This window comes from Lipotes vexillifer, unplaced genomic scaffold (assembly GCF_000442215.2).
Source record: "Lipotes vexillifer unplaced genomic scaffold, Lipotes_vexillifer_v1.1 scaffold24, whole genome shotgun sequence".
NCBI lineage: Eukaryota > Metazoa > Chordata > Mammalia > Artiodactyla > Lipotidae > Lipotes > Lipotes vexillifer.
The window spans coordinates 1,160,972-1,188,737 of record NW_006782914.1 but is presented as its reverse complement, the minus strand read 5'-3'; the positions used below and the strand labels follow the sequence as shown (position 1 = coordinate 1,188,737).

Genomic DNA, 27,766 nt, shown 5'->3' with positions numbered 1-27,766 from the left:
AACCATCTCTTTCCCAGCCTCCTGGGAGTAAGGGACTTATGTCTGGTTTATGTATTATAAATCAGACAGGTCAGTACATCTGAACCTGGCCTTCCTCTGTGGTTCACTCCCCAGCTGTTCTTGGGCTCTCAAGCAAGCTAAATCTCTCCATGATGCAGGGTCCATGCAGCATTTGGCATGCCTCAAGAAAAGAGGTATCATGCTTGAGAGCTTGGAAGTGATATCTTGGCCTCTGAACTGGGAGGCACAAATAAGAGCAAGTGCCGTTGCTAGAGGAAAAAAAGCCAGGAAGGAGCTGAGTTTTTCCAGACTCTTCTTTTAAACCAAGTCCCTGACCCCAGCTTGCTCCACTGAGTTTCAGAATCATCACACAAAGTGCTGTCACCAAGCCTCTGTCTGCAGATCTGCCTCTGCCAGCAGAGTGGGGAGGGTGAGGTCTGATTTTGGGTCCTGGCTCCAACAACTGCTGGCTGTTTGACTTCACACAAATCACTAAATTAGAGATAATACCAATCCTGCAGTTAAGATTGTCGAGAAAACTAATTCATTTTAATTACATAAATACTAAATGTATATTTATCAGACACGTACATGAGGGCTGTCATGAAAATAAATCATTTTAATTATAGATGTCAGAGAGAATTAAAACTTCCAAATCACTATCCAAGTATAAGGTACTAGGGGAATTGGTATTCCCTAGAACTCAGTATTTGGGATTCTCATCTATACTCAAAATGGAAATCCCATAGTCCCTTTTACCTGAGCTTTGATGGTTTCACATGACATTGTGCTGTTCTTTTATTTTTTAAAGAATATTTGAGGCTTTATCTTGCCTGCTCCTCTCCAACCCGGTGACAATGACTTGACAGGAAGTGTAGCCACATCTCAGGTCAGAGTCTGAAGGGTGCAGAATACTTCTCATGTTGGATTTCAGGCTGAATTAACACAAGGGCCCATATTGTGGTTGTCAGCCATGGCACCATGCTGGCCTCTCATAGACCCCACCTGGAATATGTTGCATGCCTTTCTAAATGCTGGATTTTTTAAAGTAACAATACAAAAGAATGAGTATGAGAAGGTAATAGAATATGGGAAATGGAATGGAAAGGTCTAATCCACTGCTCTTCAAAGTGGTGTCACCTACAAATTGGCACTTGCCATCTACAAGGATCAAATTACGAGTCACTGTAGCTGCTGACCTTCAACACGCCCTGAAAGGAGTTCAAGGTGGAGATCAGGAATGAGGCACTCTGTGCTCTGGGAAAAACTGGCAGAACAGGTCTTCAGAAAGATATTTTTCAGGAGAAGATTTTATGAGCCCAATTCTTGCATCTCCTCATATCTAGAAAAGCACTAAAATCCTTCATGGTGACATCCGCTCCTCGTGACTAGCAGTGACCTTTGTGAGACTAGCAGATACCTTCTGCAAAAAATATGTGCCTGGTTGCATGTACTCCCCCTTCACTAAAATCCCATGTATACTGACCTTCTGCCCTACCTCTTTGCAGCAGTTTCTCAGAGCTATCTGAAGTGCTATCTCCCAGGCTATAGTCCTCGTTTTGCCCCCAAATAAAATTTAACTCACAACTCTCACGTTGTGCATTTTTTTCATTTGACAGTAGGGTCCCTGGACCAGCAACAGCATCATCGCCCAGGAGCTTGTTAAAAATTTGATATTTCTCATGTTAAAAATGCCCACCCCAGAACTACTGAACCAGAATCTCTGGGGTGGGGCCCAGGGAGTTGTGTTTTAACAAGTCCTCCAGTGATTCTTAAAACAAATGAAGCCTGGTTTTGGAGTGATGAAAATGTTCTAGAGCTAGATATGGTGATAGTTGCACAATATTGTGAACGTACTAAGTGCCACTGAACTGTATACTTTAAAATGGTTAAAATAATGAATTGTATGTTTTACCACAATTTTTAAAAAACACTGAAGTCTGAGAAGCCTGGAGGCCTAGCGGTTCGGAAAATTTAGCCAGTCATCAGAATCATCTGGGAAACTTTTTAAAGCCCAGATCTGGGGTTTGGGACTAAATCTTTGTGTCTTTTTTTTAATTCCCAAGTGGGTCTACCACCCAGTAAAGTTTAGGAGCCATTGATATAGAACAAAGAAGAGGAGGCTAATGGGTTTCAAATGATTGGGAGACAAGTCAGGTAGAACAAGGAGCAGCTGTGTTTATGTTGCGCTGGAGAGCAGAATAAAACGGATGGATTGAAATGACCAGGGAGCAAATTTTAGCCTGAGAACTCTCCTGTAGCCAGAGGGACCAACAACAGAATGGTCTGTCTCCTGGGGTAGACAATGTCCCACCAACTGGGATGTGTAAAGAGGCTGGCTGTCCACCTGGGATCCTGTGAGAATTCTTACAGCAGTGAAAGATTATAGAGATGAACCCTAAAGTCTCTCCTATTTTCAGATTCTGTGATTCTCAGTGCCACTCTTGCAGCCTAGAAATGTGGCAGGTCTATCTAGAGAAAGGCATCCGTCCACCAGGGTGATTCTCACTACCAAAGGGCTGAACAAGGCCTTCACATATCTCAGCTTTGGACCAGGAAGATAAGTTTGGGCCTAGAATAGAGATGACACCAGAACTGCCAAACTACTCTCTAGAGCTTTATATTATCAATAGAACTTTCTGCAGTGTTCTGAAAATGTTCTGTATCTGCACTGTCCAGCATGGTAGCCAATAGCTACCATATGGCTGTTGAGCACTTGAAATGTGGCTAGTGCAACTGAGGAACTGAATTTTTCATTTTATTTAATTATAATTAATTTTAATAGCTACATGTGACCAGTGGCCACCATATTGGATAGTGCAACTCTAGAGAACCTCTGGCCCGAAATGCTGCAGACAGGAATCTTCCCCCTGGAGCTGAACTAGCCCCAGCCAACCTCTGGGAGTCAGGACAGAGACCTGAGATCCAACAGCCCCATTTGCCTCTCGGTTGGGCATTACCTCTGCCAGAGCAAGAAGCAAGGAGCCAGTTGACACTGAAGATTTCTGTTGCATCAGCCTCTGCCTTAATTCTAAAAGGAGCTCATTGGAGACATTCAAGATTCCTGAGACCGGTACCTTTGAGACAGCTACCAGGGACCCCTAGAGAAAGAGGGTATGGTGCCCTGCCTCCCTCCTTCAGATATGAGGCAAAGCAAATGAGGATGCATTTCCTTTCTTATAATTTTTCCTCTTGTTTTCTGCCTTCTTTAGAGTCATGGGTAAACACACAATCACCATGGGAGAGATTTCGAAAGCTGGGTCCCAGGTGACGAAGGGCAGCTCCTTCCCCCTCTCTGATTACAGTTAAGTAGCTCAGGGAAGTGGACCTGGATTCCCACCGGGTCTGCCGGATCGCTAGAAGAGGTATTAATATGTAATTACCACTGTCCTCACAAGAAAACAATGGTAATTGTTCTAAACACCGGGAAGAAAGAGCTGTTAGGATCTGTTTACCCTGTGGAGAGCACAACCTCTCTGGACTAGAAGGCATCCAGGTGGGGAGGCGGGGGTGCGGTGGGCACATACCACTCAACCTTGATCTGCCTTCACCCTCTTGTCCTGCAGCCTCTCTGAAATGCAGAGGCAAAGCTATTAGGACCCGGGATTATATGTCTCAGAGGTGAACATTTGTGCCTGGAAGCACAACAGACCTGACCTGCGACCCAAAGAACAACCTGAGCCCAGTTATCCTTGACAGGGGAGCAAGGGTTTTTCACAGAGTCCAAAAAATTTTTTAGCCACTAGTTCAACCTTTTTCCCATTCTGGTGTTTACATCTAGGCTGCCAAGAAGGATGATGTCAATAAGCACAGGATCTCTAGCCAGCCTGCCTCAATTCCATTTCTGGCCCTGCCTAGTATTTGCTGCATGAACTTGAACAAGTCTTTTTTTTTTTTTTTGGAACAAGTCTTTTAATGTCATTTTTTTTGGAACAAGTCTTTTAATGTCATTAAGCCTCAGTTTCTTCACCTGTAAAATGGAGATAACCTTTGTACCTCTTCATAACGTTGTCGTGCGGGTTAAATAAGGACACTCCCAAAGGAGTGTCGCGATCCCATGTCTGAGCCACCATGTTGCAGTATAAGCTGTGGTGGCAACCCCAAATAATTTATGCCAAAATTTGCTTTATGAACCAAAAATGCTTTAGGTGGTATCTTACAAAAGTGGACTTTGAACACGCAGACCCATTGCCAAGGGTACTAGGTCCTGCCGCACCAGACTACAAACAGAAAACTGTGTTTCTCCCTACTGGATGTCTGATACAGCCAGTTGTGGGCTCCCTGGAGTCCTGGGTGATGTACATAAAGCACACTTAGTAAAGGACCTGGCATGTAATAAAGATTCAATCAATGTATAGCTTGTTGTTTTGTTATCTTTAATTCACTTTAGAATTTAACTTCAACATATATTTGAAATAAAAATTCCAGCTATCCAAAAGAAACCCATGCCATAATGCTGTCTCAGTACTCTGTTCTTTGACCTAGCAAAGGTCATTTATTTTATCATAAATAAAATAAATAGCTACAACCCACCTAATTTTTTCTCACTTTAACTCTAGGTCACGAGGGTCGAATTGGCATGGCCTCCATCAAGATGAAGGAAGACCATGAATTTGATGGAAGGAAACTCTTTAAGCATGTGGCCGATTACCTGCCCAATTATGCAAGGCCCCGGTTTCTAAGAATACAGGTGAAACCCCTTGTTATAAAGTTCAGTTATCCTCTATCTTGGAGACACCTGCATCTAAGGGGACAATTCCTATTCTACCATGGCGAGCCCAAAGGCCAAATTTTCACTACCCTTTCAGGAAGCTAAATGAGGAAGCAGAAATACCAGAAAATATAGCTAGCTAAAACCAAATCCTAATCCCTTTTTCCCTAAAACCACAGGCAGTTCATTCAGCAACAGTGTTAGCAAATAACTCACAAAGTCTGTTTGACGAGGTATAACAAACACATAAAATAGAAATGCTCCGACCCTCTTACTTATTGTTTCCAGTTTTAAAGAATGGAAAAATCCCCTGAAGCCCTGCACCTTTCCATGATGTGAACTTTAATTGGGCATCATTAGCCAGTAGGAACTACCAAAGGTTAAACTGTCACGGATAGAGATTTTTTTTTTTTTCTCAAACATTAACCCCTTAGTTTAACACTCTCACTTTCGGACCGTGAGCTCTGTGATTCTGTAGCTGAAGATTTGAGAAAAGAAGTGTTAGATTACCAGATATTGCTAAGGTTAAACGGTTATTTCTGTTGATGTTCATAAAACACTGGCATATGCTTTACAGTGATGGTTGAGAGACCATCACTGGTCTTCAGTGTCACAAACAGGCTGAAAAAAAAAAGTTGTCTGTGTGTAGATGATTCCTTTCCCCACCCCACCATTAATCAGAATACTCCAGTAATACTGGAAGCTCACCAAGTGACAGACTCTTCTGCTCCGTATTCCACTGTCTGCAGCCTCCCTCCCCACGTGATAGTCAAGCTTTAAAGGAAGGAAAAATACCTCCACAGAGGGCCCCCTAGTGGAGATTCTGAAGACAGTAGCTTGGTATCACACAGAACCTGTTTTCACAGCTCTCAAATGATTGTTTGATGTTTTTCAGGACACCATTGAGATCACTGGAACTTTTAAACACCGAAAAGTGACCCTCATGGAAGAGGGTTTTAACCCTGCAGTTATAAAAGATGCCTTGTATTTCTTGGATGACAAAGCAGAAATGTATGTGCCGATGACTGAGCACATTTACAACGCCATTAATGATAAAACCCTGAAACTCTGAATATTACCAGGAGGGTAACTCAGTGTATTTCTAGAAAGAAACTGAATGGACCTAGTACAGCCACTTGATATAATCCCACTTTAATTTGACTGAAGATTGTGCAGTGCAATTTTTTTATGCATACCAGTAAGGAGAGACTTTTTAAAATTACACCCGAACCTTTGCAAGTGAAAAGATTTATATATAATTGTTTTTCAATTTGCACCTACTGTTTGTATTTGCAAACTAAGCTTGTTAGAGGGAGGATGCTATTTTTTAAAATATGTAATAAAAATAGATGAACACCAACATACGCAATGGCACTTCGTCCTGACTTGATTCTAAATGCGAACGCTGAGCCTGACAGTATCATTGGCAATTTTTCACAGGTGTCCCCTTTATAATGCTAATGGTATTCTAAGTAAAAAGTGGTAAGGAGTTGGGAGGTGAGGGGGTAGGTTCCCAGTGAACAACCCAATGGAAATCCAGCTCTAGTGTAAGGCCAACCCTACCCCCAGAAGCATCCTGGCCACTGTCTACAGCATTAGCCAACAAATGATAAAGCCACCTATAGTCTTTGAAGGAGCTTAAGTCTAGAGCATCAGAGCTCTAGACATAAAAGGTATCCAGCAAACTTTTTAGCTATATCAAGGGTTGCAAACTCAAGTGTCTTCAGGATTTGTATTGGTAACGCGGATGAGAAGAGCAGGTCCCAAATGAACGTGGAAAACTTGGGGACAGCCACGACGCAGCTTCAGTCAGCTGATTATTGTTATGGAGCTATACAGCCCAGGTACTTCCAAGATCTGATTATTCACAAAACAGAAATCCAAATATTTATGTGAATCTCCCAATTTTTAACATGTAAAGTCACATTTTTTATAATTTCCACTCACCCCAAAGAAAATGCAACTGTGCACCAGAGAAGTCCCAGAAGTCCAGCTCGCACCCCCAGGCTCACGTGCTCCTCAGTCTAGAGCTGGTTTCACTCCACAGCCAGTCTCCGGCCAGAGAGCCTGTTCAAGGACCAAGGGCTTTTGGCGTGGCACAGGAGGATCTGGGAACAGCAAGGAGCTCTCTCAGACAGGCTCTTTGTCCTTACACTCAGCTGCCACCCTTTCTGAGTAGAACCCCATAAGCTCTGCATGTGTCAGTCACAGAGTTCCAGGAGCAGGTCCTTGGTGGTGGCCCTCAAGATGACATATTCCTTACTAGAGCTTGTCCTAGGTCACAGGAGCATCATGCTCACTAAGTTCACATCTAGGAAGTGTGACTCTAGTTCACCCCAGCCTCCCTAAAACAGGTAGAGTTTCCTTCCCTAGAGAACAACTTCAGATGACGAGGAGCTAGAAAGGAGGCCTAATTCTCCCTCAATTTAGTCCCTGAAAAGCCCCAGGCAAATGTATTCAGGGATTCTCAATGATACATGATGAGGGGTGGCCATCCCCACCCCCAGCACAGTATTAGAAATATTTTTTAAACTCTCTCCACTTTTTTAGAGGGTACTCCTAAGAAGACTCATGACCAGAATCCCACTCATTATGCCCAACAGTAAACATTCCCTGAGCACTTAATATGCATGAGGGACTTGAGGATGGCCTAAGGAAAACTCTGGATATCACTGCATCTCTGTGAATTTAGGCAACAATTTAGAACAACTGTTGCTTATGGGTCAGCATTTGGGAATTTCTGCAAAATTCTAGGTATCTCTGCTTTTGCTTTATTGATCTCCCTGTGAAAATTTTAACCCAAGTGATGGGAAATAGCTCAGCCTTTGCTTTTGAAAGTATAACATTGTGCAATTGTGTTACTTGGAATCTTGTTAAAGTGAATCGGGTTGTAAGCAGAGATTGTTAAAGCTGTGATGTCATTCTGTGTCACAGGGGACATCTTTTTTGGGTGACAGGTCAGCACTTACACCAATATCCAGAACAGTAGTGTTCTGGAACCAAAGCCTGCTGGGGCCTGACCACCTTTGACCCACATCTTTGACTTCCCAGTTAGAAACTCAGAAACTCTCCCTCCCAGCCGGATGGCTTCCTCAGTCTCTCGCTCCCCCAAACCTCCATGACTGAGGCCAGGAACCACAGCTCTATTGGGACGGATAGAGACACCAGCACAATATCCTCAATACCTGGGTTTGCATATGTGTAAACAAAGTCAAGCCATCCTGTGACAGATAATCAACTTTAAAGACAGATTTTTCTCTTTTAAAAGGGTCAAAAATTGTGTCCGTAGAAATGTCTGTACAAGTCATCTTCCTCATTTGAAAGTACAAGTGGGTTTTTTAATATGCTGATACCCATGTAAATCATTCAACAGATCTCTGATTTCAGGTGTATTGTTTGGGGACATATAATGAGTCTCCAAACCAAAACTCATATAATGAGTCTCCAAACCAAAATAATTTGGGGGTAAAACTAGTAAATGTCAGAATCTGAAATGGAAGCTAACAAGAATCGGTATAAAAACAGTGACCCTCCCTGAGAGATGATCTGTTACACGTGTTGCTCGTTCGTACATCAGCTCCACGAGCATTTAGTGGGTCCCCGCTAAGGACCAAGAGATGAGCTCAGCGCAGTATGATGGTGTTTTCCAAGCCTCTATCTGGGAAGTCATATCAGGGTTTCAAAGAAAGCTGACTGGAAAGACCCCTAGAAGGAAGGCCAGAGTCTTTTCCATGTGTCTGAACTTTTCAAAAATAATTATTTTGTCACTACAGTTGGTGGGGCTGCACGAAGACTGTAAAGAAACAGCCAACAGGAAAGGTGTCCCTCAGCATCACTGCGGCACTGTTCCAGGGGAAGCGGGCCGACTGGCCAACCCAGGTCTTCTAGTTGATGTGGGTGCCGTCTCCCCAGAGCACACAGAGAGCCATGTTGTAATATGGATATATAGCTGATGGTGCATTCCATTATGATTGGCAATTTCCCTATGCACAGATGTCATGCTTCTATGAAGCTGTAAGCTCCATGAGAGTAGAGAGTCCATCTATTTTGCTCATCATTATATTCCCAGTGCCTGGCACCAGGTAGGCAATAATTATCTACTGCTTTTTCGTCAAGCAATCCTGATAAACATCTGGCTCCCTATGCAATCTTTGCTATATGTGCGTGGGCACTAGGGGAGGCATGTTGGAGGCAGAGAGGATGAGCTAAATAGATGATCTGAGTCTCCTAGTTCAGTCACAGCAGTGAATCTCAAACTTGAGCACTGATGAATTGGGAGACTCGGATTGACCTATATACACTAATATGTATAAAATGGATAAGGAATAAGAACCTGCTGTATACAATAAATAAAATACAATTCAAAAAATACCTTAACTCTTAAAGGTATTTTTCAATAGTTGAATTTATAATGAAAAGAGTGACACTTTCATCATAATAGTCATTAATCTAGAGAAAGAATTTTGTAAGAGAGGACTTAGGAGATTGATACAGTCTAAAATAAACTATTTAAAGCTTTAAAAAAAAAATTGAGCACTGAGAGTCACCTTCACCAAGAAGTCTTATTAAGACACAGACTGATGGGCCCATACCCCAGAGTTGAAATTAGAATTGGAATTTGCAGTTCTAACCAATTCCCAGGTGGTGCTGGTGCTGTTGATCGGGGGCTGCATTTTGGTAAACCACTGACAGACAGAAAAACATCCTGAGTTACACATCATGTGTGCTTAGTTAATACTTCCCTTCCTCGGACATGGATTATCTTTTATTAACTGAAGCTCAGATCTTAGATCTGGTGTGACTCAAAGTGCAGGCGTCAGGAAAGGCCTAGTAGAAAGCAGCACTTTGTCACCTTCAGCCTGCAATTGTTCTTGAAAACTCACATTAACAGTGTCTATTTACTAGATACACAAATACGTATTATTTGCTACAGCAAAACTAAAAGCAATCCTAGAGAGTGTCTAGTCAAACCTCTGTCTGATAAAAGAAAAAAAAAAGCCTGGGGAGGTGACATACATGCCTAAAGTCACACAGCTCATTGACATCGCTAAGCTCCCGCCTAGCACTGACAGAAGACCAGAGAGTGGTCCCAGACCAGCAGCATCAGCATCAGCTGGGAGCTTGTCAGACATGCAAATGACCAGACCCCACCCCAGACCCACTGAGTCAGAACCACTGGGGATAGGCCCAGCAATGTATGTTTTAACAAGCCCTGCTGGTGACTCTGACGCAGGCTCAATTTGAGAACCACTGGCTTAGAGCAGGGCTTCTCAAGTTTTAAGGTGCATAAGAAGCACCTGGGGATGCCAATGCTTCTACTGCCCGCATCCCTCGGAACAGCAAGCAGCTCTAGAACAGTGCTTCTCAAACATTGCTGCACATTAGAATCACTTGAGGAGCTGTCAAAAATCCCAAAGCCCAGGCCCATCTCATAACAGTTAGATCAAGATTTCTGGGAGTGAGAGCCAGGCATCAGTACTTTTTTAAAGACTCCCGGGTGATTACAGTATGCAGCAAAGTTCTGCAACCACCGATTGAGAACAAGGGTAATATGGAAACTATAAGGTCTTGACAAAGATTCTCTCCCCGACCAAACTCTACCCAGGCTCCTCTGAGCCCTCCTCCCTACTAGGCCTCAACCTTGGCCTATAAAGACTTGAACAAAACAGTAGCATAATTTCTAGCAGCTCAAGGCCACACCCCTGGGATGATCCTACATCCCCTTAAACTGCCTGCCTGAGAAAACACAAGGCTGCCAAAAGATTTACCGTTTATTCCAGCCAACACCTGAAGATAGGGCCCCTGACCCCCAGCCTCTGTGGGAGGGTAGGAGGCTAACTTCCATAAGCATCAGTTAGCAAACCCAGATGGGCTTCCCATGGACCAACCCCCTCTTCCTGCTTTTTGTAATTTTTCACTTCCCTGACTCTACTAAGTCCCTGCGTGCATCCTTCCTGTTCCCCCATTCTCCCTCTAAAATGCCCAGTGACTGCTGTACAAATCAAGTTGAGCCCAGTTCACGCCAGACTCTTTTTTCTATTGCAGTAGTTATTACTGATTAAAAATCTGTCCTTACTACTTTAACTAGTGGCCAGCTTTGTTTACCTTTAACACTGTTAATATAACCAATTTCAGAACCACTCCCTGTAAAAGCACCATCTGAAATGGAAAGAAAATGATTTTTTTGGCCTATGAACTCACCATGGGTAAGCTGCTTGTGAGCACAGCTTTTACTTGACTATAGTGTGCAGGAAAAAAAAAAATGTACAAGTTCCAAACTGAGAGACGGAACATTTAACAGCAGTGAAGGACTAGAGGGGTCTGCTGAATGGTGAACTTCTGATCAAGGACAACCGTGAACAGTATGGTCTGCTGGGAATAGCATGGGCTTTACTGAGGACAAGGAGACCTGGGTTTGCCCATGTATAAGCTGTGTGACGTGTGGCCTCCGTTTTCTCATTTATAAACTGTAAGCCACAGTGCCTAATTCAAGCTGTCTGCCTTCATACCAAGGGCTCCTCCAAACTCTTTTTCTCACAATTAAAGTCAAATCTTCAGCATACTGAAAAGCAAAATCCCTAAGTACATTCATTTAGGTTCCAGAACATGCCCGGTTAGCTAATCATTATTTCAGTGGTCAGCAAAGGAAACCATAAACAAAATGAAAAGGCAACCTATACACTGCAAGAAAATATTTTCAAATGACACTACCAACAAGGGCTTAATTTCCAAAATATACAAGCAGCTCATACAACTCAGTAACAAAACAAACAAACAACCCAATCTAAACAGACATTTCTCCAAAGAAGACATACAGATGGACAAAAGGCACATGAAAAGATGCTCAACATCACTAATCCTTAGAGAAATGCAAATCAAAACTTCATTGAGGTATCACCTCACACCAGTCAAAATGGCCATCATTAAAAAGTCCACAAACAATAAGTGCTAGAAAGGATGTGGAGAAAAAGCAACCCTCCTACACTGTTGATGGGAATGTAAATTGGTGCAGCCACTATGGAAAACAGTATGAAGATTCCTCAAAACACTAAAAATAGGGTTGCCATATGACCCAGGAATCCCACTCCTGGGCATATATCTGATTAAACTATAATTCAAAAAGATACATACAACTCAATGTTCATAGCAGCACTATTTACAATAGCCAAGACATAGAAACAAACTGAATGTCCATTGACAGATGAATGGATAAAGATGTGGTACATATATACAATGGAATATTACTCAGCCATGAAAAAGAATGAAATAATGCCATGTGCAGCAACATGGATAGATTATCATACTAAGTGAAGTAAGTCAGAAAGAGACAAACACCATATGATATCATTTATATGTGGAATCTAAAATATGACACAAATGAACTTATCTATGAAACAGAAACAGATTCACAGACATAGAGAACAGACTTGAGGTTGCCAAGGCATGGTTGGGGGAGGATGGTTTGGGAATCTGGGAATAGAAGATGCAATCTATTATATATAGAATGGATAAACAACAAGGTCCTACTGTATAGCACAGGGAACTATATTTTACCCTGTAGTAAACCATAATGGAAAAGAAAAACAAATATTTCAGTGGTCAATTAAGTGACACAGGATATGTTTTTTTCAGGGACAAGCACAATTTATTTCCACATTATATTTCATGAAACTTGAAAGTTTCAGTGTCACAAGCTAAACCACAGAAGCTGCCTGTCAATACACCACCCTAGACCCTTTCTCTCTGACCAGCCTGCTGGAATCTTCTGGATCATGCTGGCTTAAACTCTCTATTTGTATCCTATCATAGGTCATGAGAATCTGATAAGAAATCGTTGGCTTTCTCCCAAGAAAAATGCACATAAACATAAGCACATAAATTCAGCATACAATTTTGAGGGCTTCAGAGACTCCCTGAAACACATTCATGGACTCTGGCTGAACCCCCTGGTCTAAACCGTTGCCTGCAGAGGGCAGCAGGGCAGCTGGAGCCCACATTGAGAGCTGCATTCAGGAAAGTTGGGGACACTGTAGAACTTGATTAGTTTTCTGAAGGCACTTTTCTTTAGCATCATCATCTCTTCTGGAAACCTAGAAAAGATTCTGACCCGGCAGGAGCCGCCATTCTTCACAGAGCCATCTGTGGGCAGTGGCTTCTGATCGCCTACAGGCACGCTGTTGCAACTGAGGGAACGCACTGCCTTCTTATTCTGCACAGACAAATAATTGAACAGGAAGGAGGACAGCTTGTGCTTGGTGAGGTCTGGGGCCTCTTCTGAAAAGCAGTCATCAAGTGGGTCCAGCAGGGTTTCAAGGTGGCGGCTGCCTTCCCCTCTCACGGGGCTGGCTCCCACATGTGGAGGCTGCTTGATGATCTTCCTGGCCTGGTCTGGGTCATCTCCTGCCCCGCTGACAGATGGAAAGGACAGTTCCTTGGCCAAGGCTCTGGGGCCCCTGGTTTGGGGGATGAGGTTCCCCCACTGAGGGCTAGGCTGGGAAGTACAGTGCTGACTCAGGATGAGAGTGGCAGCATCATGAATGAGATTCCAGTCTCTCAGGATGTCATCCCTGGTGGTGAACTGGGATGTCACAGTGAAACGGATGATCAACTTGTCCTGGATAGTGGCTGGGATGAGAAAGAGACGGCCAGCTTTAGCTATTTCCTTTAACACACTTTCTGTGAGGCAATTAGGACCCTGTTTGAAGGATAAAGAGAAGTAAAGTCTGTATCACATTCCCTGTAAGCATCTCCAGAAGCCCAGTATTTACATTTCCAAGAGGCTGAAAATTACCAAATAACATCCTTCACATGAGATGGAAGATGGCATTACCTTTAGACGAAAAACCACCAGGCCAAGGTGCCTCTTGGCAGGAATTTCAAAGAAAGGTTCGTTTCTGACCAGAGATTCAAAATACTTAGCCATTTCAGTACCCTGGAATTGTGAACATCGAGAGAACTGAGATTAATAACAGGCAACAGACGACCGTGCGTAAACTTCCACACTGTTAAAGGGGTTTAAACCAGTCACACCTTTGAACTATAGAGACCTAAGTGCCTGATTTTCTTCTCCATTTGATTTTGCTCATATTCCAAACTATAAAACCTCCAATGGCTCCCTATTTCTTGCCACATTAGCTCCACTTTGAGAACTCATGTCTCAGGGGCCTCTTTCAATCCACCCCCAGAACCAGAAGGCTTGTGGGATCCTAGTTCCCCCACCAAGGATTGAACCCGGGCCCGCGGCAGTGAAAGCGCAGAGTCCTAACCACTGGACCACCAGGGAAGTCCCAGAAGGCATGTGCTTTGCCATCAAGGCAATGTACCCTCATATCCCGGCTTCACATATCTTGGCTTACAGACAAGCCAAGAGGGCTAGCAGGGGCCACAACCCAGCCCATGTTCTGCATTCCCAGCCAGGTGCCTCTTTCGGGCCACAGATGCTCAGAGGAAGAGACTTTTGTTTCTCCTGTACATAAAGGCACCATGTGAGCTGTCAGCAGCCCTGCCCCCATATCCTAAGTCGACATCTTCCCCTTGCCTCTCAGACCTTTTCACCTCAAATGCCCTTCATCCCCGTTTTTCTGACATTCCACAAAGAACATATTTTTACGTATCATACCCATGTACACCATGGAGAAGGCTTTAAACCTGTTTAATGGGTACAGAGTTTCTGCTGGGGATGATGGGGAAAGTTCTGGAAATAGACAGCAGTGACAGTTGCACACATTGTGAATGTACTTAATGTCACTGAATTGTATGCTTAAAAATGGTTCAAGTTGTAAATGTTACGTTATCTATATTTTACCGCAATAAAAATGTTTTAAAGCTTTGTACCATATTAATCTTTCACTGAAGTTATAATTTTTTAATTTCCTATTTTTTTTACTTAGTATTACTAACTAAACAAGGACAGGACTTGCCCTTTCTTTCATTTTTAAAAATTTCTCCAGGCATCCAGAAGGATCTCAACAAAATATTTTCTAAGTAATGGCTATCACCTGGTTCTCATACTGGGTACTCTATTTCAAGAGAAGTCAAAGGATTTAGCTAACAAGTTGCTACAAACCCGATCCAGAACCACTTTCTCTCTCCACTGCATGGTCTGTTTAAAATGGTCTCCAATCCCCACCTAAGCATTTTTCATTGTCAAGTCATAAGGCTCTCTCTGGGAAAGCCCGCTGCTAAATGTTTTCTCACTGTTTTACACTTTTGCAGTTTACTTTCTAATTTTGTCATGATTCTCCCCTGTGCCTCCTTCCCTCCAGGCCCATTTCCATCCTGTCCTGCCAATTGTGAGATCTTTCTGTGTAAATGTTTCTTAAGTCTACATGAGTAAGACATCTCAGGTACAGATCCAGAATCAGGCTAGCCAAAGACCATGAAACTGATACTTCTGAGCAAGGAAAGAGAGCCAGAAGTCATCTTTGTTCAACCTCTTCATTTTCTAGAAAGAGACAAAGGGAAGTGGCGTCCCCAAGGTAGCAGTGGCAGAATGCAGGTCTCTGGTCGCCAAGCGTACCCCCTACCATGCTCTGTTGTCTCCTGTAACACACGCTCTTGGCAGCAAGAGAGAAGAGGGGCCAGAGGAGAGAGGAGAGAGCACAGGCAGCATCCCGCCACCAGAAACCACCTACCTTTACGGGAGATGAAAGCAGGGCTACAACCAGTGTGCCCTGTACCATCCTAGGGCAGAGGCGGGCAAACTGCAGCCCCCAGGCCAAATAGAGCCCCACCTCCTTCACACCCGTTTTTTTTGTAAATAAAGTCCTTTGGAACACAGCCACTGCCTATTGGTTAACTACTGTGTATGGTGGCTTTTGTGCTACAATGACAGACTTGAATACTCACAACAGAGACCATATGGCCTGCAAGGCCAAAGGTATTTACTCTCTGTCTTTTAGAAAATGGTTTGCAAACCCCTTTTATTGTAGGTGATAGGAGATGATGGTGAGGACAATGCTGAATTATTATCATTAGAAGAAGGAAGAATTGGAGAAGGAGGAGGAGAAAAGGAGAGGAAAGGGGGAGGGGAAGGGGGAGGAGGTGGAAATGGGAATAGGAAATATTTGAGTACTTAGTGGAATATTAGGTCTTGCACTAAGTAAGGGCTCTATGTGTATTGTTTATCATCACCATAAACCTTTGAGAGAGGTATTATCATTTCTCATTTTATAAATTAGGAAGGCAAACACGGAAAGTTTAAATAATTTGTCCAAGGTCACCAAACAGTAAAGGGTAGAACTAAAAAAATCAAACCCATATCCCATTCTCTAAAGCACTAATCTATAACAGGGAGATACACAACTTGGTTTTATATGACTTTCAAGAGCTCACATAATAGAAAATAGCCCAGAACTGTAAAGAAAGGAGGCCCTCCTCTCTTAAGCAGGGCAGTTACCATCTCTGAGCCTCACCCATAAAATGGGGTTCATCAGGATGACTGCCCCAAGCATTGCTGTAAGAACCTAATGAAACCCTATAAGTTCTTTCTTTAAGACACTGTGTAAGTAAAACTAATTATGATCGCAGTCAAGCTGAAGAGATAAAATTAACCCACATCAAACAACTTCATTTTAGCTCCACCCTTTACTTTTGTGGGACATTGGTAGCTTTTAGAGCTCAGTTTTGTAAGTGTGCTTGAGTAGGTGGTCCTAGGAACGCCGAGTAAGCAGAGACAGGGCAGATGGAATAGTCAGGGAAGCTCCTGGGAGAAGCGGAAACTAATCCATTAGCAACATTTGGAGAAGAGAGGGCAATGCACAGGTGAAGGTGCAGAGGCACACTGAGGATGGAGCTGGAATGGGTCAGTGAGAAGGCTGAGCTTAGAGGCTGATAACTGGGTCCTCCTCGAAAGCCAGGGCCAGGAGTCTGGGCCTACTGTAGGCAAAGGGGAGCCGATGGGAATTCAGGGCTGTGAGTTGGGACAGGCAGCATGAGGGTAATTAGCCAGCACCTGCACGTTGAATATCCAGTCCTGAGTTGGAAGCAAATGATAACCTGTAACCTCCACCACCTCATCCCCCAGCTACCTACTTTCCCATCTCGAGTCTGAGGATAGAGAGAGAGCAAAAATGCCTAATGTCCCTGGGTGACAGCCACTCATTGATAAACATCCAGTTAACCAACACCTTGATGTTGATAAACAAATGTAAAGTTACCAACAGTAAGCCAGTCATACATACTGATTCAACCACTGCATTTGGCCTTGTGTTTGCTTAATGAGGACGGAATTCCCTAGAGGAAAGGTGGCCAGGGAAAGACACGCAGAGGAACATCTTTGGAGTAACCCTCTTGTATTTATCAATAACTTTGTCTTTCTCATAGGCACTCATAAAAATGAGAGAAAATTGCTGCTGACCAAAATTCTTAGTTAAGTTCCACCCCTTCCATGAAGCCTATGACAGAGGGACTGTGCCTGTCTCATTCACCTCTGGGTCTCTTTCCAAGCACAATAATTGTGTTGTTGAATTGAGTTGAAATAAATTGTACCATATATGCCTTCAGTAAATACCTCTTGACATCATGCAGGGGTGTTTCTTCCAGACTTGCTGGTCTACATGTCCAAGCCAGGTGAGCCCTGTTTCTGGCATAACCATAATAGTGACTAAAATTTTCAGACAGCCATGACAATCAGAGCAATTTTTTAAGAGATAGTCTCCTACCCTGGCCACAAGCTGCCCTTTGATTTACTTTCTATTTCATTCTCTGCAAACTAGGCTCTCGGGCTATCCCTCCCCAGTGCTCGATGATAGCAGAAGGGATGGTGAGACAGTCAGGTGGGGGACAGACACCAGACAGCCCTCAGTGTCATGTTCTGCTCAGTGATCCTCTAGCTAGCAAACAGATGGCTGCCCTGAATCATCAAGTCCCAGGAGCTCACAAACAGGCCCAGGCACCTGAGCCATACATCACACATCCCCCCGGAAAGGTCTGCGAGCAGAAACCAGCCTTCCTCCCCACTAGGCCACAAAGCAAGCCTGGGCTCCTCCGAAGGCCTGCCCACTACATACATGTCTGATGTGCGCTTGAAGATTCTTCACCCCGAAGGACCGGATCACGAACCAGAGTTTAATAGAGCGAAACCGCCTGCTCAGGGGGATCTGCCAGTGCTAGAACAAAGGAGCACAGTGCCATGGTTAGAGACAGGGACCCCTGCTCCTCCCACACACACTCCTGAGCTTTATCATCTGTTGTCTGCACAACCCTCCAGGGATGCACAGTGTCACCATGATGCCCGAGGCTGTTGCTAAGGAGAAGCCAAGGCAAGATACACAAAGGCTACCTCGTCATGTGACCAAACCCTTGTCCAAGAGCAGCACAGGTAGAAACCAAGTCCATGACCCTGGACCAAGGAGAAGACACTTTGCTTTAAATGCTGCTTTAAAAATTTCATCCCATAGAGTGTTCTGCCTGTTTTCCTCTAAGAGTTTGATAGTGTCTGGCCTTACATTTAGGTCTTTAATCCATTTTGAGTTTATTTTTGTGTATGACATAAATCACAGCAAGATCCTTTTTGACCCACCTCCTAGAGAAATGGAAATAAAAACAAAATTAAACAAATGGGACCTAATGAAACTTCAAAGCTTTTGCACAGCAAAGGAAACCATAAACAAGACCAAAAGACAACCCTCAGAATGGGAGAAAACATTTGCAAATGAAGCAACTGACAAAGGATTAATCTCCAAAATTTACAAGCAGCTCATGCAACTCAATAACAAAAAAACAAACAACCCAATCCAAAAATGGGCAGAAGACCTAAATAGACATTTCTCCAAAGAAGATATACAGACTGCCAACAAACACGTGAAAGAATGCTCAACATCATTAATCATTAGAGAAATGCAAATCAAAACTACAATGAGACATCATCTCACACCAGTCAGAATGGCCATCTTCAAAAAATCTAGAAACAATAAATGCTGGAGAGGGTGTGGAGAAAAGGGAATACTCTTGCACTGCTGATGGGAATGTGAATTGGTACAGCCACTATGGAGAACAGTATGGAGGTTCCTTAAAAAACCACAAATAGAACTACCATATGACCCAGCAATCCCACTACTGGACATATACCCTGAGAAAACCAAAATTCAAAAAGAGTCATGTACCAAAATGTTCATTGCAGCTCTATTTACAATAGCCTGGAGATGGAAACAACCTAAGTGCCCATCATCAGATGAATGGATAAAGGAGATGTGGCACATATATACAATGGAATATTACTCAGCCATAAAAAGAAACGAAATTGAGCTATTTGTAATAAGGTGGATAGACCTAGAGTCTGTCATACAGAGTGAAGTAAGTCAGAAAGAAAAAGACAAATACCGTATGCTAACACATATATATGGAATTTAAGAAAAAAACAATGTCATGAAGCACCTAGGGGTAAGACAGGAATAAAGACGCAGACCTACTGGAGAACGGACTTGAGGATATGGGGAGGGGGAAGGGTGAGCTGTGACAGGGCAAGAGAGAGGCATGGACATATATACACTAACAACGTAAGGTTAGATAGCTAGTGAGAAGCAGCCGCATAGCAAAGGGAGATCAGCTCAGTGCTTTATCGGCTCGGTGCTTTGTGACCGCATGGAGGGGTGGGATAGGGAGGGTGGGAGGGAGGGAGACGCAAGAGGGAAGAGATATAGGAACATACGTATATGTATAACTGATTCACTTTGTTATAAAGCAGAAACCAACACACCATTGTAAAGCAATTATACTCCAATAAAGATGTAAAAAAAAAAAAAAAATTTCATTCCAGGCTGAAATTCAAGATAGGGGCAATACGTTTTTTCTCTAAAAGAACCTAATCTACCTTGAATAGCAGAAAATAGAGTTGGATTTCTCTTCCCCACAAAAATGTAAAGTATAGGGTTCAGGAGCTCAGATGCTGGAGCCTCACAGACCTCAGTTTCTCCTCCATCTCTACCTCTTACTTGGGCATTGCCGCCTCACTGGCTCCTCGTGAGACAAAGAATGAACAGCACCTCCAGGGATGTGGTGTGAGGAGAACCAGGGTGAAGAGCTTCACAGGAAGTTGTCAATAAGTCCTGGCTATTTAGATGATAAAAATGTGAGCCACAAATCACAATGGTGTTTCTGCCTAGAACCAAGATGATTATTATTTAATTTCACTGTCCTGACCTTATTTTTCCTGTGATGTTCTATGCCCTCAGGAGGACACCAGCCCTCAGACTGCAAATAAACATCTATATCTTGGCCTTTGTTAGACTAAAACTGACTCTCTGTTCCTGATGACCAAATTCAACAGAGCTTAAAGTTCAAGGTTGCGGGCACCAAAGGTCTGAAAATTTTCAAACCAATTCCAAATCGATTTCTCAGATCTGTAAACAGAGCAAAGGGTTTAGCACACATTTGCAATTATTCTGATGAGTAGTGTGATTTCTAATGACCTCTTCCTCAAATGTCAGAAAGCATCACCACAATTTCTGTTGACAAAAAATAAATATTTTTCCCATCGAATATTTATCTGTTCCTCCACAGGATTGCCTAATCCTCAAAACTGTGCACACCTTCATCCTTTGTCCCAGTTTCCTGACCCAGGCACAGTTTGGACATGACCCCTTGTCCACCATCAACATTGTTGATGGACAGTGTTTCTCTATATCAAGCACAAAGCCTTGGATTTCCAAGCAAAAAACTCCAGGGCTGAGGACCAGCATGGGGACTTTCTTTTCCCTGTAACAGGGAGAGCGTCAACTCCACCCTTTGTTAGATGGACACTCCAGATGGAGACTAATGAATGGATAATAGTGGCCTCTGAAAACATTGTTTTCCAGATGGTTATGGCCAATTGACTACAATAATTCATGAGCCAGTTAAATGAGAGGCAGAGATGATTTTAATTTTGATTTCTTTACAGTCTGACCATATCCCCAGTTGTTCCTCTTGTCAGTATTCCAAAACCAATCCATGCTGACCCAGCAGGGTGGTTCTAGCAGATATTTTTCTGCTGGAACAGGAAATTTGGACATTAACTCAAGCTGGAACAGGAAATTTGGACATTAACTCAAGCCATTCCCTTTCAAGGTTTTGCCGGTCTCACAGCCAAGAACAATCAATTCCCCCTCCACTAGTTGGGGGGAGGTGAGGGAGCTTCCTGATGTCAGAAGAATCTAGCCCTGATTTTAGGTGGCTCCAGGGCCTGAGGGATGAAGTCCCTAAGTCTTCTCTCCCAGGATGCTGCTCTATTTCTGGCTCATGTCAAAATGGCTGAGCTTTTATTTAAAGCTTCAGCCATCTGGGTGAAAAAGAGCTTGGATCAAGGGGCAAAGTAGCAGTGAAGACACCCAGGATCATAACAGACAGCAGCTTCAGTTTTCTAGGAGTTTCTTTGAGACTTAAAAATTAAAGCCATAGGACTAGAGGTGAGGGAAGGAAAAGATAAAGTAGCACATTCTGGACCAGTGCTAAGAAAAGTATAATTTAATATTTTTATAAGTGATCTGGAAGAGAGAGAGCACTGTAAAATCTCCGAACTGATGGGAATGAACCACAAAAAGATCCTGAGATACTGTTGCAGACAAAAAACAAAAACACAAAAAAGTAACATAAAATCCAAAATGGGCCAAGGGAAGAAAATGCTCTTAAGTTACGATGATCCAAGTTCACTTATAGAGAAATGGGCATTGGGATCCCCTGGTGGTGCAGCAGTTAAGAATCTACCTGCCAATGCAGGGGACACGGGTTCGAGCCCTGGTCTGGGAAGATCCCACATGCCGCAGAGCAACTAAGCCCATGCACCACAACTACTGAGCCTGCACTCTAGAGCCAGCAAGCCACAACTACTGAAGCCCACGTGCCTAGAGCCTGTGCTCCGCAACAAGAAAAGCCACCGCAATGAGAAGCCCACGCACTGCAACAGAGTAGCCCCCGCTTGATGCAACTAGAGAAAGCGCGTGCACAGCAACAAAGACCCAATGCTGCCAAAAATAAATTAGTTAATTTTAAAAAAAGAAAAAAGGGCATTGTTTCACACTCAGGGGAGAAACCTAGAATTATCCCTAAAGGTATCTGGCCCTTGGGCTGCTGTGAAAAATTTTTTAATTCAAAAAGTGCTGAAAACCCATCAGACAGGGCAGTGGAGATGAAAGAACCATTATTCTTCTATTTTTATCAACCTTTGGAGGGTCCTCCCCAAGCACTACAAGCTTACTGCCTGAAATTCCAATAAAAAAGCTTTAAAAACAAAAATCTAAAGGAAGTGTGAACTGGTCCGAGGGAGAATAACCAATATAATCAAGAGATGATGCAGTGATTATTTTAGGACTAAAAGGGCAAGAAACTTTAGCCCAAGGAGAGAAGACAGAACCAGCTCTTCACAAAGAATGACTCCCAGATGGCAGACATTGCTCTCTGAGCTTCACTGTATTAATTCATTTATTCCTCACAGCAAGCCTAACTAAGAAGCTAGTACTGTTACTATCACCCTCATTTTACAGATGAGAAAACCTAAATAGCTTAAGCCATTTGCCCAAGACCACACAAGTTAATAAATGGAGGAGCCAGAATTCAAACACAGTTCATCTGTGTTTTTAACCTCTTCGCTATATAACAAATCTCTGCAGCTTAAAAGTAGAGCTTTTAGAAATATCACACCTACCATTTATTAAGCATGTACCACATTCCCAGTAAGAAGTGATCTACATGTATGTTCCCATTGCAGCCTCACAATACCCTGTGAAATCAGTGCCACCATTTCCATTTTGCAGATGAGAAAGTCAAGGCTGAGAGAGGTCCACCATGTCTCCCAAAAGCCCACTGCTGGTATGGAATTCCAAATCAAGCTCATCTCACTCTGCCTAGCCTTGGCCATGTTATATGTAACTTATTAGTTTACATCCCTGTCTCCCCTACAATTAAAGGAAGGGCTCATCTTCAAACTGAGGAGTAAATCTGAAGCAGTTGTTTCCCCAGGAGATAGTGCAGATTGAGAATGTGGGCAGGGTCTAGAGATTGAGGTGCAGCTAGCGGGCAAGGCAGGAATGCTTGGAGGCGTCTAGAGCTTTGGGAAGGATAACTATTGCCCCATCCCCACCGTGGAGCCTCCCACAGTGCCTCGATGGGGACAAAAGGATGAAAACAGTTTAAGGAAGGAGCCTCTTTTCCTATCCATGGAAATTCTCCACCCTGCCCTGCTGCCAGGGAGTGAGCAGAGAAGATTATCCAGGACAGAGGCAGAAGGGAATTGGGAGAATTTTTAAATGCCACAAATACTCAGGAAACTTGCATCCCACCTCAAAGGTTGGTTTCATTCTCTAGGGTTTTTAAAGTTTTCTGGGTTTCATTCTATATGCTTAGGCACAGCTTGAAACCAAAGGTACACAGTGGCAATATTATGGGATGGGCTCATCGTGTGAGGGAAGGAGACCCTCATCAGACTCAGGCCGTTTCCATCTCAGAGGCTGCCGTGCTGCCCGTTCCTGGCCACTCACCATGAAGTCGGTGGCCGCACCCGAGTCGGCGTGCCTGAGGTAGACGGGGTTCACGCTGAAGGTCTGCTGCAGCTTGTACTTGTCCTTGACCCTGTGGGTTTCCAAATGGGCATTAGTAGCTGAGGATGGCTTTCCCACAGGCTGGGAGCTTGGCTGCCACACTCACCAGAACCCAGTACAGTCAAAGTGCACCATCATCCACTTGGAAGGATTAAAGGTGAAGGAATCGGCATACTCGATGCCCTTCAGAAACCCCCGGAACTCAGGGCACAGGAAGGCAGTGCCTGCGTAGGCAGCATCGATGTGGAGCCACAGCCCCTCGTTGGCACCTGAGGAGGCAAACATCACCTACTGGGGGTGGCACTGGGGGTTGGAGTGGGTTGCCACCAGCCAGCTAAAAGGCGTCTCTTGCCTGGCCCATCCAGCTGGGGGGCTGCAAGGGAAGGGCTGGGAAAGGATGCCCATGGCTGAATGAGACACGGAGGCATGTGGACATGGGGGGAGGGTGTCAGTGCAAGGAGTGGGGCTGAGTGAGGCACAGCCACTCCTGCAGGGAGAGCCTACAGAGCCTCACCCTGGCCTTTTCTCTCACCGACCAGAGGGTCGACACCCTCTTGGCCTCCACCCAGAGCTTTCTGGAACAAAAACCAACTTACCACTGGCCCAGAGAGCAATGTTAATGCATCTAATACAAATGTTAGAGAGGGGGTGTCTCTCTTTCCTAGTGGGTTTCTCGTCTGAGGATTTTGAACAATCACATTTGGGTTTCTTTTCTGCCTGTATCTCCCCCTCACCCCATGGCTTCCCTTACCCTACCTTTTCATTTTCATTTTCTCAGCCTAGACTAGAAAATATTCCACTATGACTCACTCACCCTGTGTTTTGGATATGTCCTGCTTTAAGCAGATTTCAACATACAAGTGAGAGAGTGAGAGACCTGAGGTCCTCCCACTGTTGCCTCTGAGGACAGGATGCAAGGGGGTCAGCTCTAACCCTTGGTCCCACCACTGGGAAAAGCAGTGACCTGGCTATCTGGAAGAAGGTACTCATGACCTCTGGTGGCTCTCCCTACGCTCTGTGCATTGACCACGGAGGGACCAGAGAATTGCACTGAGCTGCTTCCAGGCTCTTGCTCTAGGGAACATTTTAAAACTTATTACTTGTCTTCCTAGCCAGACAGGGCACACACTTACAGATGGGGCCCAGCTCTGACAGGCGGTCAAATGCACAGACCCCAGTGGTCCCCAGTGTGGCACAGACCTGGAGGAAAACAGAGGAAGTTAACATGGGAAGGTGGGCTCGTGTGACACATTTGACCTGAAAAAAAAGATTTCTTCACAGATATTATCAACCCCACCCATTCCACTAGAACAGGGTATGTTTCACACTGTATTTTACCATGACCCACAGTAAGAAATACATTTTGTATAGCAACCTAGGACATATACACATGTGTATTTGAAATAAAAGTTTTACCAAACAATGCATATTCTCAACACAGGAACGTACTCTCATATTTTCCGTTCTATTTCTTTTTTTTTCTTCTTCTTTTAATGTTGGCTCTGACCCACAAAATTTATTTCCTAGCACACTAACTCATAAATTGTAAAACATTGTATTTGAGGACCTTTCTGCTCTTGTTTGCAGCATGTTACTTACCTGAATTCTGCCAAAATTCCTTCCTCACTTCCCAGCTCTATCATTCTAAGCTCAGAACGTGGTCTGACTTACAAAGACAGGCACCAAGCCCTGCTCTCTGTCTTCCTCGACGGCTTTCTGAAGAACTTCCCCTCGGAGTGAGAAGTTGTCATCCACAGGCAGAAATTTCATCTTGACCAGAGAAATCAAACCAGCCTTTTCCACCGAGGAGTGGGCCTAGAAGGACAATGGAAAGCTGTTAGCAGAGTCATCCTGGAATGAGCACTCCCAGAAACTGCTGAAACCAGACGAAGGGAAGCAAACACAACATTTGACGTTTGTCTTCCCCCAGGGTTCCTTGGACAACCTCTGAGGCCTGGGCTGCCCTGAACCCAGCGGGCTCATGTCTACAGGGAAATCACTCAAGGACTAAGACTCCAGAAGTCAAGCCCTACCTGAAGGTTTGGCTTATGTTGGGCAACTCACCTGGTCAGAGGCATAGGCAACAAGCCGGGCGTTCAGGGAAGACTCATCCGCCCCGGGCTCAGACGCTTTTATTTCCAGGATTTTGTTCTTCCTTGCTGCCAGCAAGGCGATCAAGGTGGACTCACTGACTGTGCTCTGCAATGCAAGAAGGTTCCCAGTGGCAGCCTCTCCATGTAATCCCTTGGCAACTGCCCCAGGTTTTGTAGGTGTGTGTGTATGTGTGTGTGGTGTGTGTGTTTAATAGCTATTCCTGAGGAAGTACACAGCTCCTGCCTAAGGAGTTGCCCTTCCCCCCAGCTCACATGCCTATTCTACATTCTACATTCACAACTTCCTATGCATTCCTGGGACGCCTCCCTCTCCTATAATTTTCAGGGAAGTAATGAAAGCAAATTTTCAACATCTTTATTAGGCCACAAAGACCAAAAAGAGAATGTTCAGAGAATGCTAGATACAAGTCTGCTTGTAGATATGTTCACTCCCCATGTTAAAAAAAAAAAAAAAAAAAGAACTTTCAATGTATTAGGTGTGGAAATGGAGTTTGTTTCCACAGAGATACCGCAGAGAGAGAGGGTCCTGGCCTACTTGAGAGATAACTTTGGCCTCAGTTTTGCTGCCGATGGCTCCCCAAGTTAAAAAAAAAAAAAAAAAAAGAACTTTCAATGTATTAGGTGTGGAAATGGAGTTTGTTTCCACAGAGATACCGCAGAGAGAGAGGGTCCTGGCCTACTTGAGAGATAACTTTGGCCTCAGTTTTGCTGCCGATGGCTCTTGTGACCTTGAGCTAATATTGCCTCTCCCAAAGGCTCGTTTCCATTTATAAAATAGAGAGCATCCCTTTAAGCTGCCTGCCAGAGTGGGAGTATTGATTAACCAAAAAAGGGTTGGGTAGGATATTGCTCTGGCCATGATTGTGGGAATCCTGGGGGCCACCTCAGAAACTTCACAGAAATCTTGATGGTTTCTCATCATTCATTTGCTCAGTCTTTGGTGTCTTTGCTTCTTGAAATCCTTAGGTGACCTACAGCTGATTGCTCCCTGCTGAAAAGCCTAGAGACCGTGCCACAGGAAATGCTATAGACCAGATCCCACAAGATATTCAGTGGCTGAAAATTACTCCACAATAAGGAAGCCAGCAGAATAGTAATAATAATATAATAATACCACCTTCCATCTGTATAGCTATTCATAGTTCACAAAACACTTTCTGCTATCGCATTTGCTCCTTATCAAACCTGCGACACTTGTGATTCCTGTCTACCTATGAGAATAGTGATGCTCAGAGAGGTTACAGAACTAAACCAAGTTCATGTGGCTGATGGATACAAGAGAAAGCATGGTTTGGATTTAGACAGGGTCAGGCTTGAATCCTCATTCTTCCACTTACCAGCTGTGTGACCTGGAGCAAGTTTTTAACCTCTCTGAGCTTCAGTGCTCTTATTTCAAAAATTGGGCATGACACTATTTACCTACAGGGTTCTTGAGATAATTAGATGAAAAGCAAGACCATGCCCAGCAGGCATTTAGCATGTTTTTCCAGATATAATATTTGAAGCTATAACTATCTGCTAACAACCCAGAAGGTCCACAACGTGCAGTAATTTGGCTTTCTTGTGAGGGTCAGATTTTAATCTTGGTACAAGACTGGAGTGAGAGAGGGAGTCACTTAGCTAGCAAATGGGCCCAGCGAACTTTCCAGTTCTCATCTCAGGGCAGCATGGCTATTTTTATTTAATAGAAGAAATCTTTGAATCCTCACATCCACCTTTTGAAGGAATTATCATTATTATTATTTCTCTATCTTATATATCATAAGATCAAGAAAATTACACATTACAGAATAATTCAAGAATCTGGGGGTTCTCAAAGGTCTCAGAACCAAACCCTCATGAATGGCAAGGGTTTATAGATGCAAAAGTACCTAGCAACGGGCACGGTCTACAGGAGGCACCCCTCAAGCTCCACTATGCTGCACTACTCTTGATAACAAAAGAAATATTTGAACAACTGTCATTTGACAGATACTCAAAAGACAGGATTATAAGATACATCGATCTATATTGTTAATTTGTCTCACTGCCAAAAATCTCCTGGACCTAAGAGGGAGGGAAAGAAGTCTCTACTTGCCTTCTCTTTTCTACTTACCATAAGGTGTAAAATGGGACAAGAGAGGGGAGATGTCAGATTATAAACTAAGAAACTTGAATCAAGTAATACTAGAAATGTGATAATGTGTTGACTTTCTAACTTTTTTTAAAGAAAAACTAAAAGAAGAGTGGAGACAGTCGTGGCCATGGTATAAAGGCAATGGAAGTCAAGATGGTAGTGGCAACAAAGGTGGGAGTGGGGACTGTGGTGGAGCTGGTGGCGTCGGTGATGGTGGTGTCAGTCATGAGAGTTATGATGGTAATGGTGATGGTGCTGGCAGGGACGGTGGTGGTGTGAGTGACATGGGGGAAACTCCATGGAAAACATGAGA

General features: G+C 43.8%; 2 protein-coding genes across 5 annotated transcripts in view; one reads left to right on the top strand and one right to left on the bottom strand.

The window, feature by feature from the left end:
• Positions 1–6,085, top strand: part of SLC27A2 (solute carrier family 27 member 2) — a 49,879-nt gene extending 43,794 nt beyond the window's left edge. Inside the window, exons 8-9 of one of the 2 annotated variants that reach the window (XM_007455538.1) lie at positions 4,560–4,690; positions 5,607–6,085. In XM_007455538.1, the coding sequence (XP_007455600.1) occupies positions 4,560–4,690; positions 5,607–5,783 (308 nt within the window). In that variant the 3' untranslated portion in view covers positions 5,784–6,085. The remainder of the gene's footprint in view (positions 1–4,559; positions 4,691–5,606) is intronic. The other variant, XM_007455537.1, reaches the window with a different exon arrangement.
• A 6,252-nt stretch (positions 6,086–12,337) lies between these two features.
• HDC (histidine decarboxylase) overlaps positions 12,338–27,766 on the bottom strand; it is a 22,915-nt gene continuing 7,486 nt past the window's right edge. Inside the window, exons 6-13 of one of the 3 annotated variants that reach the window (XM_007455535.1) lie at positions 25,288–25,422; positions 24,895–25,038; positions 24,357–24,423; positions 23,330–23,492; positions 23,164–23,254; positions 17,722–17,820; positions 13,542–13,643; positions 12,338–13,406 (exon numbers count right to left, since the gene is read on the bottom strand). In XM_007455535.1, the coding sequence (XP_007455597.1) occupies positions 12,663–13,406; positions 13,542–13,643; positions 17,722–17,820; positions 23,164–23,254; positions 23,330–23,492; positions 24,357–24,423; positions 24,895–25,038; positions 25,288–25,422 (1,545 nt within the window). In that variant the 3' untranslated portion in view covers positions 12,338–12,662. The remainder of the gene's footprint in view (positions 13,407–13,541; positions 13,644–17,721; positions 17,821–23,163; positions 23,255–23,329; positions 23,493–24,356; positions 24,424–24,894; positions 25,039–25,287; positions 25,423–27,766) is intronic. The other 2 variants (XM_007455534.1, XM_007455536.1) reach the window with 2 other exon arrangements.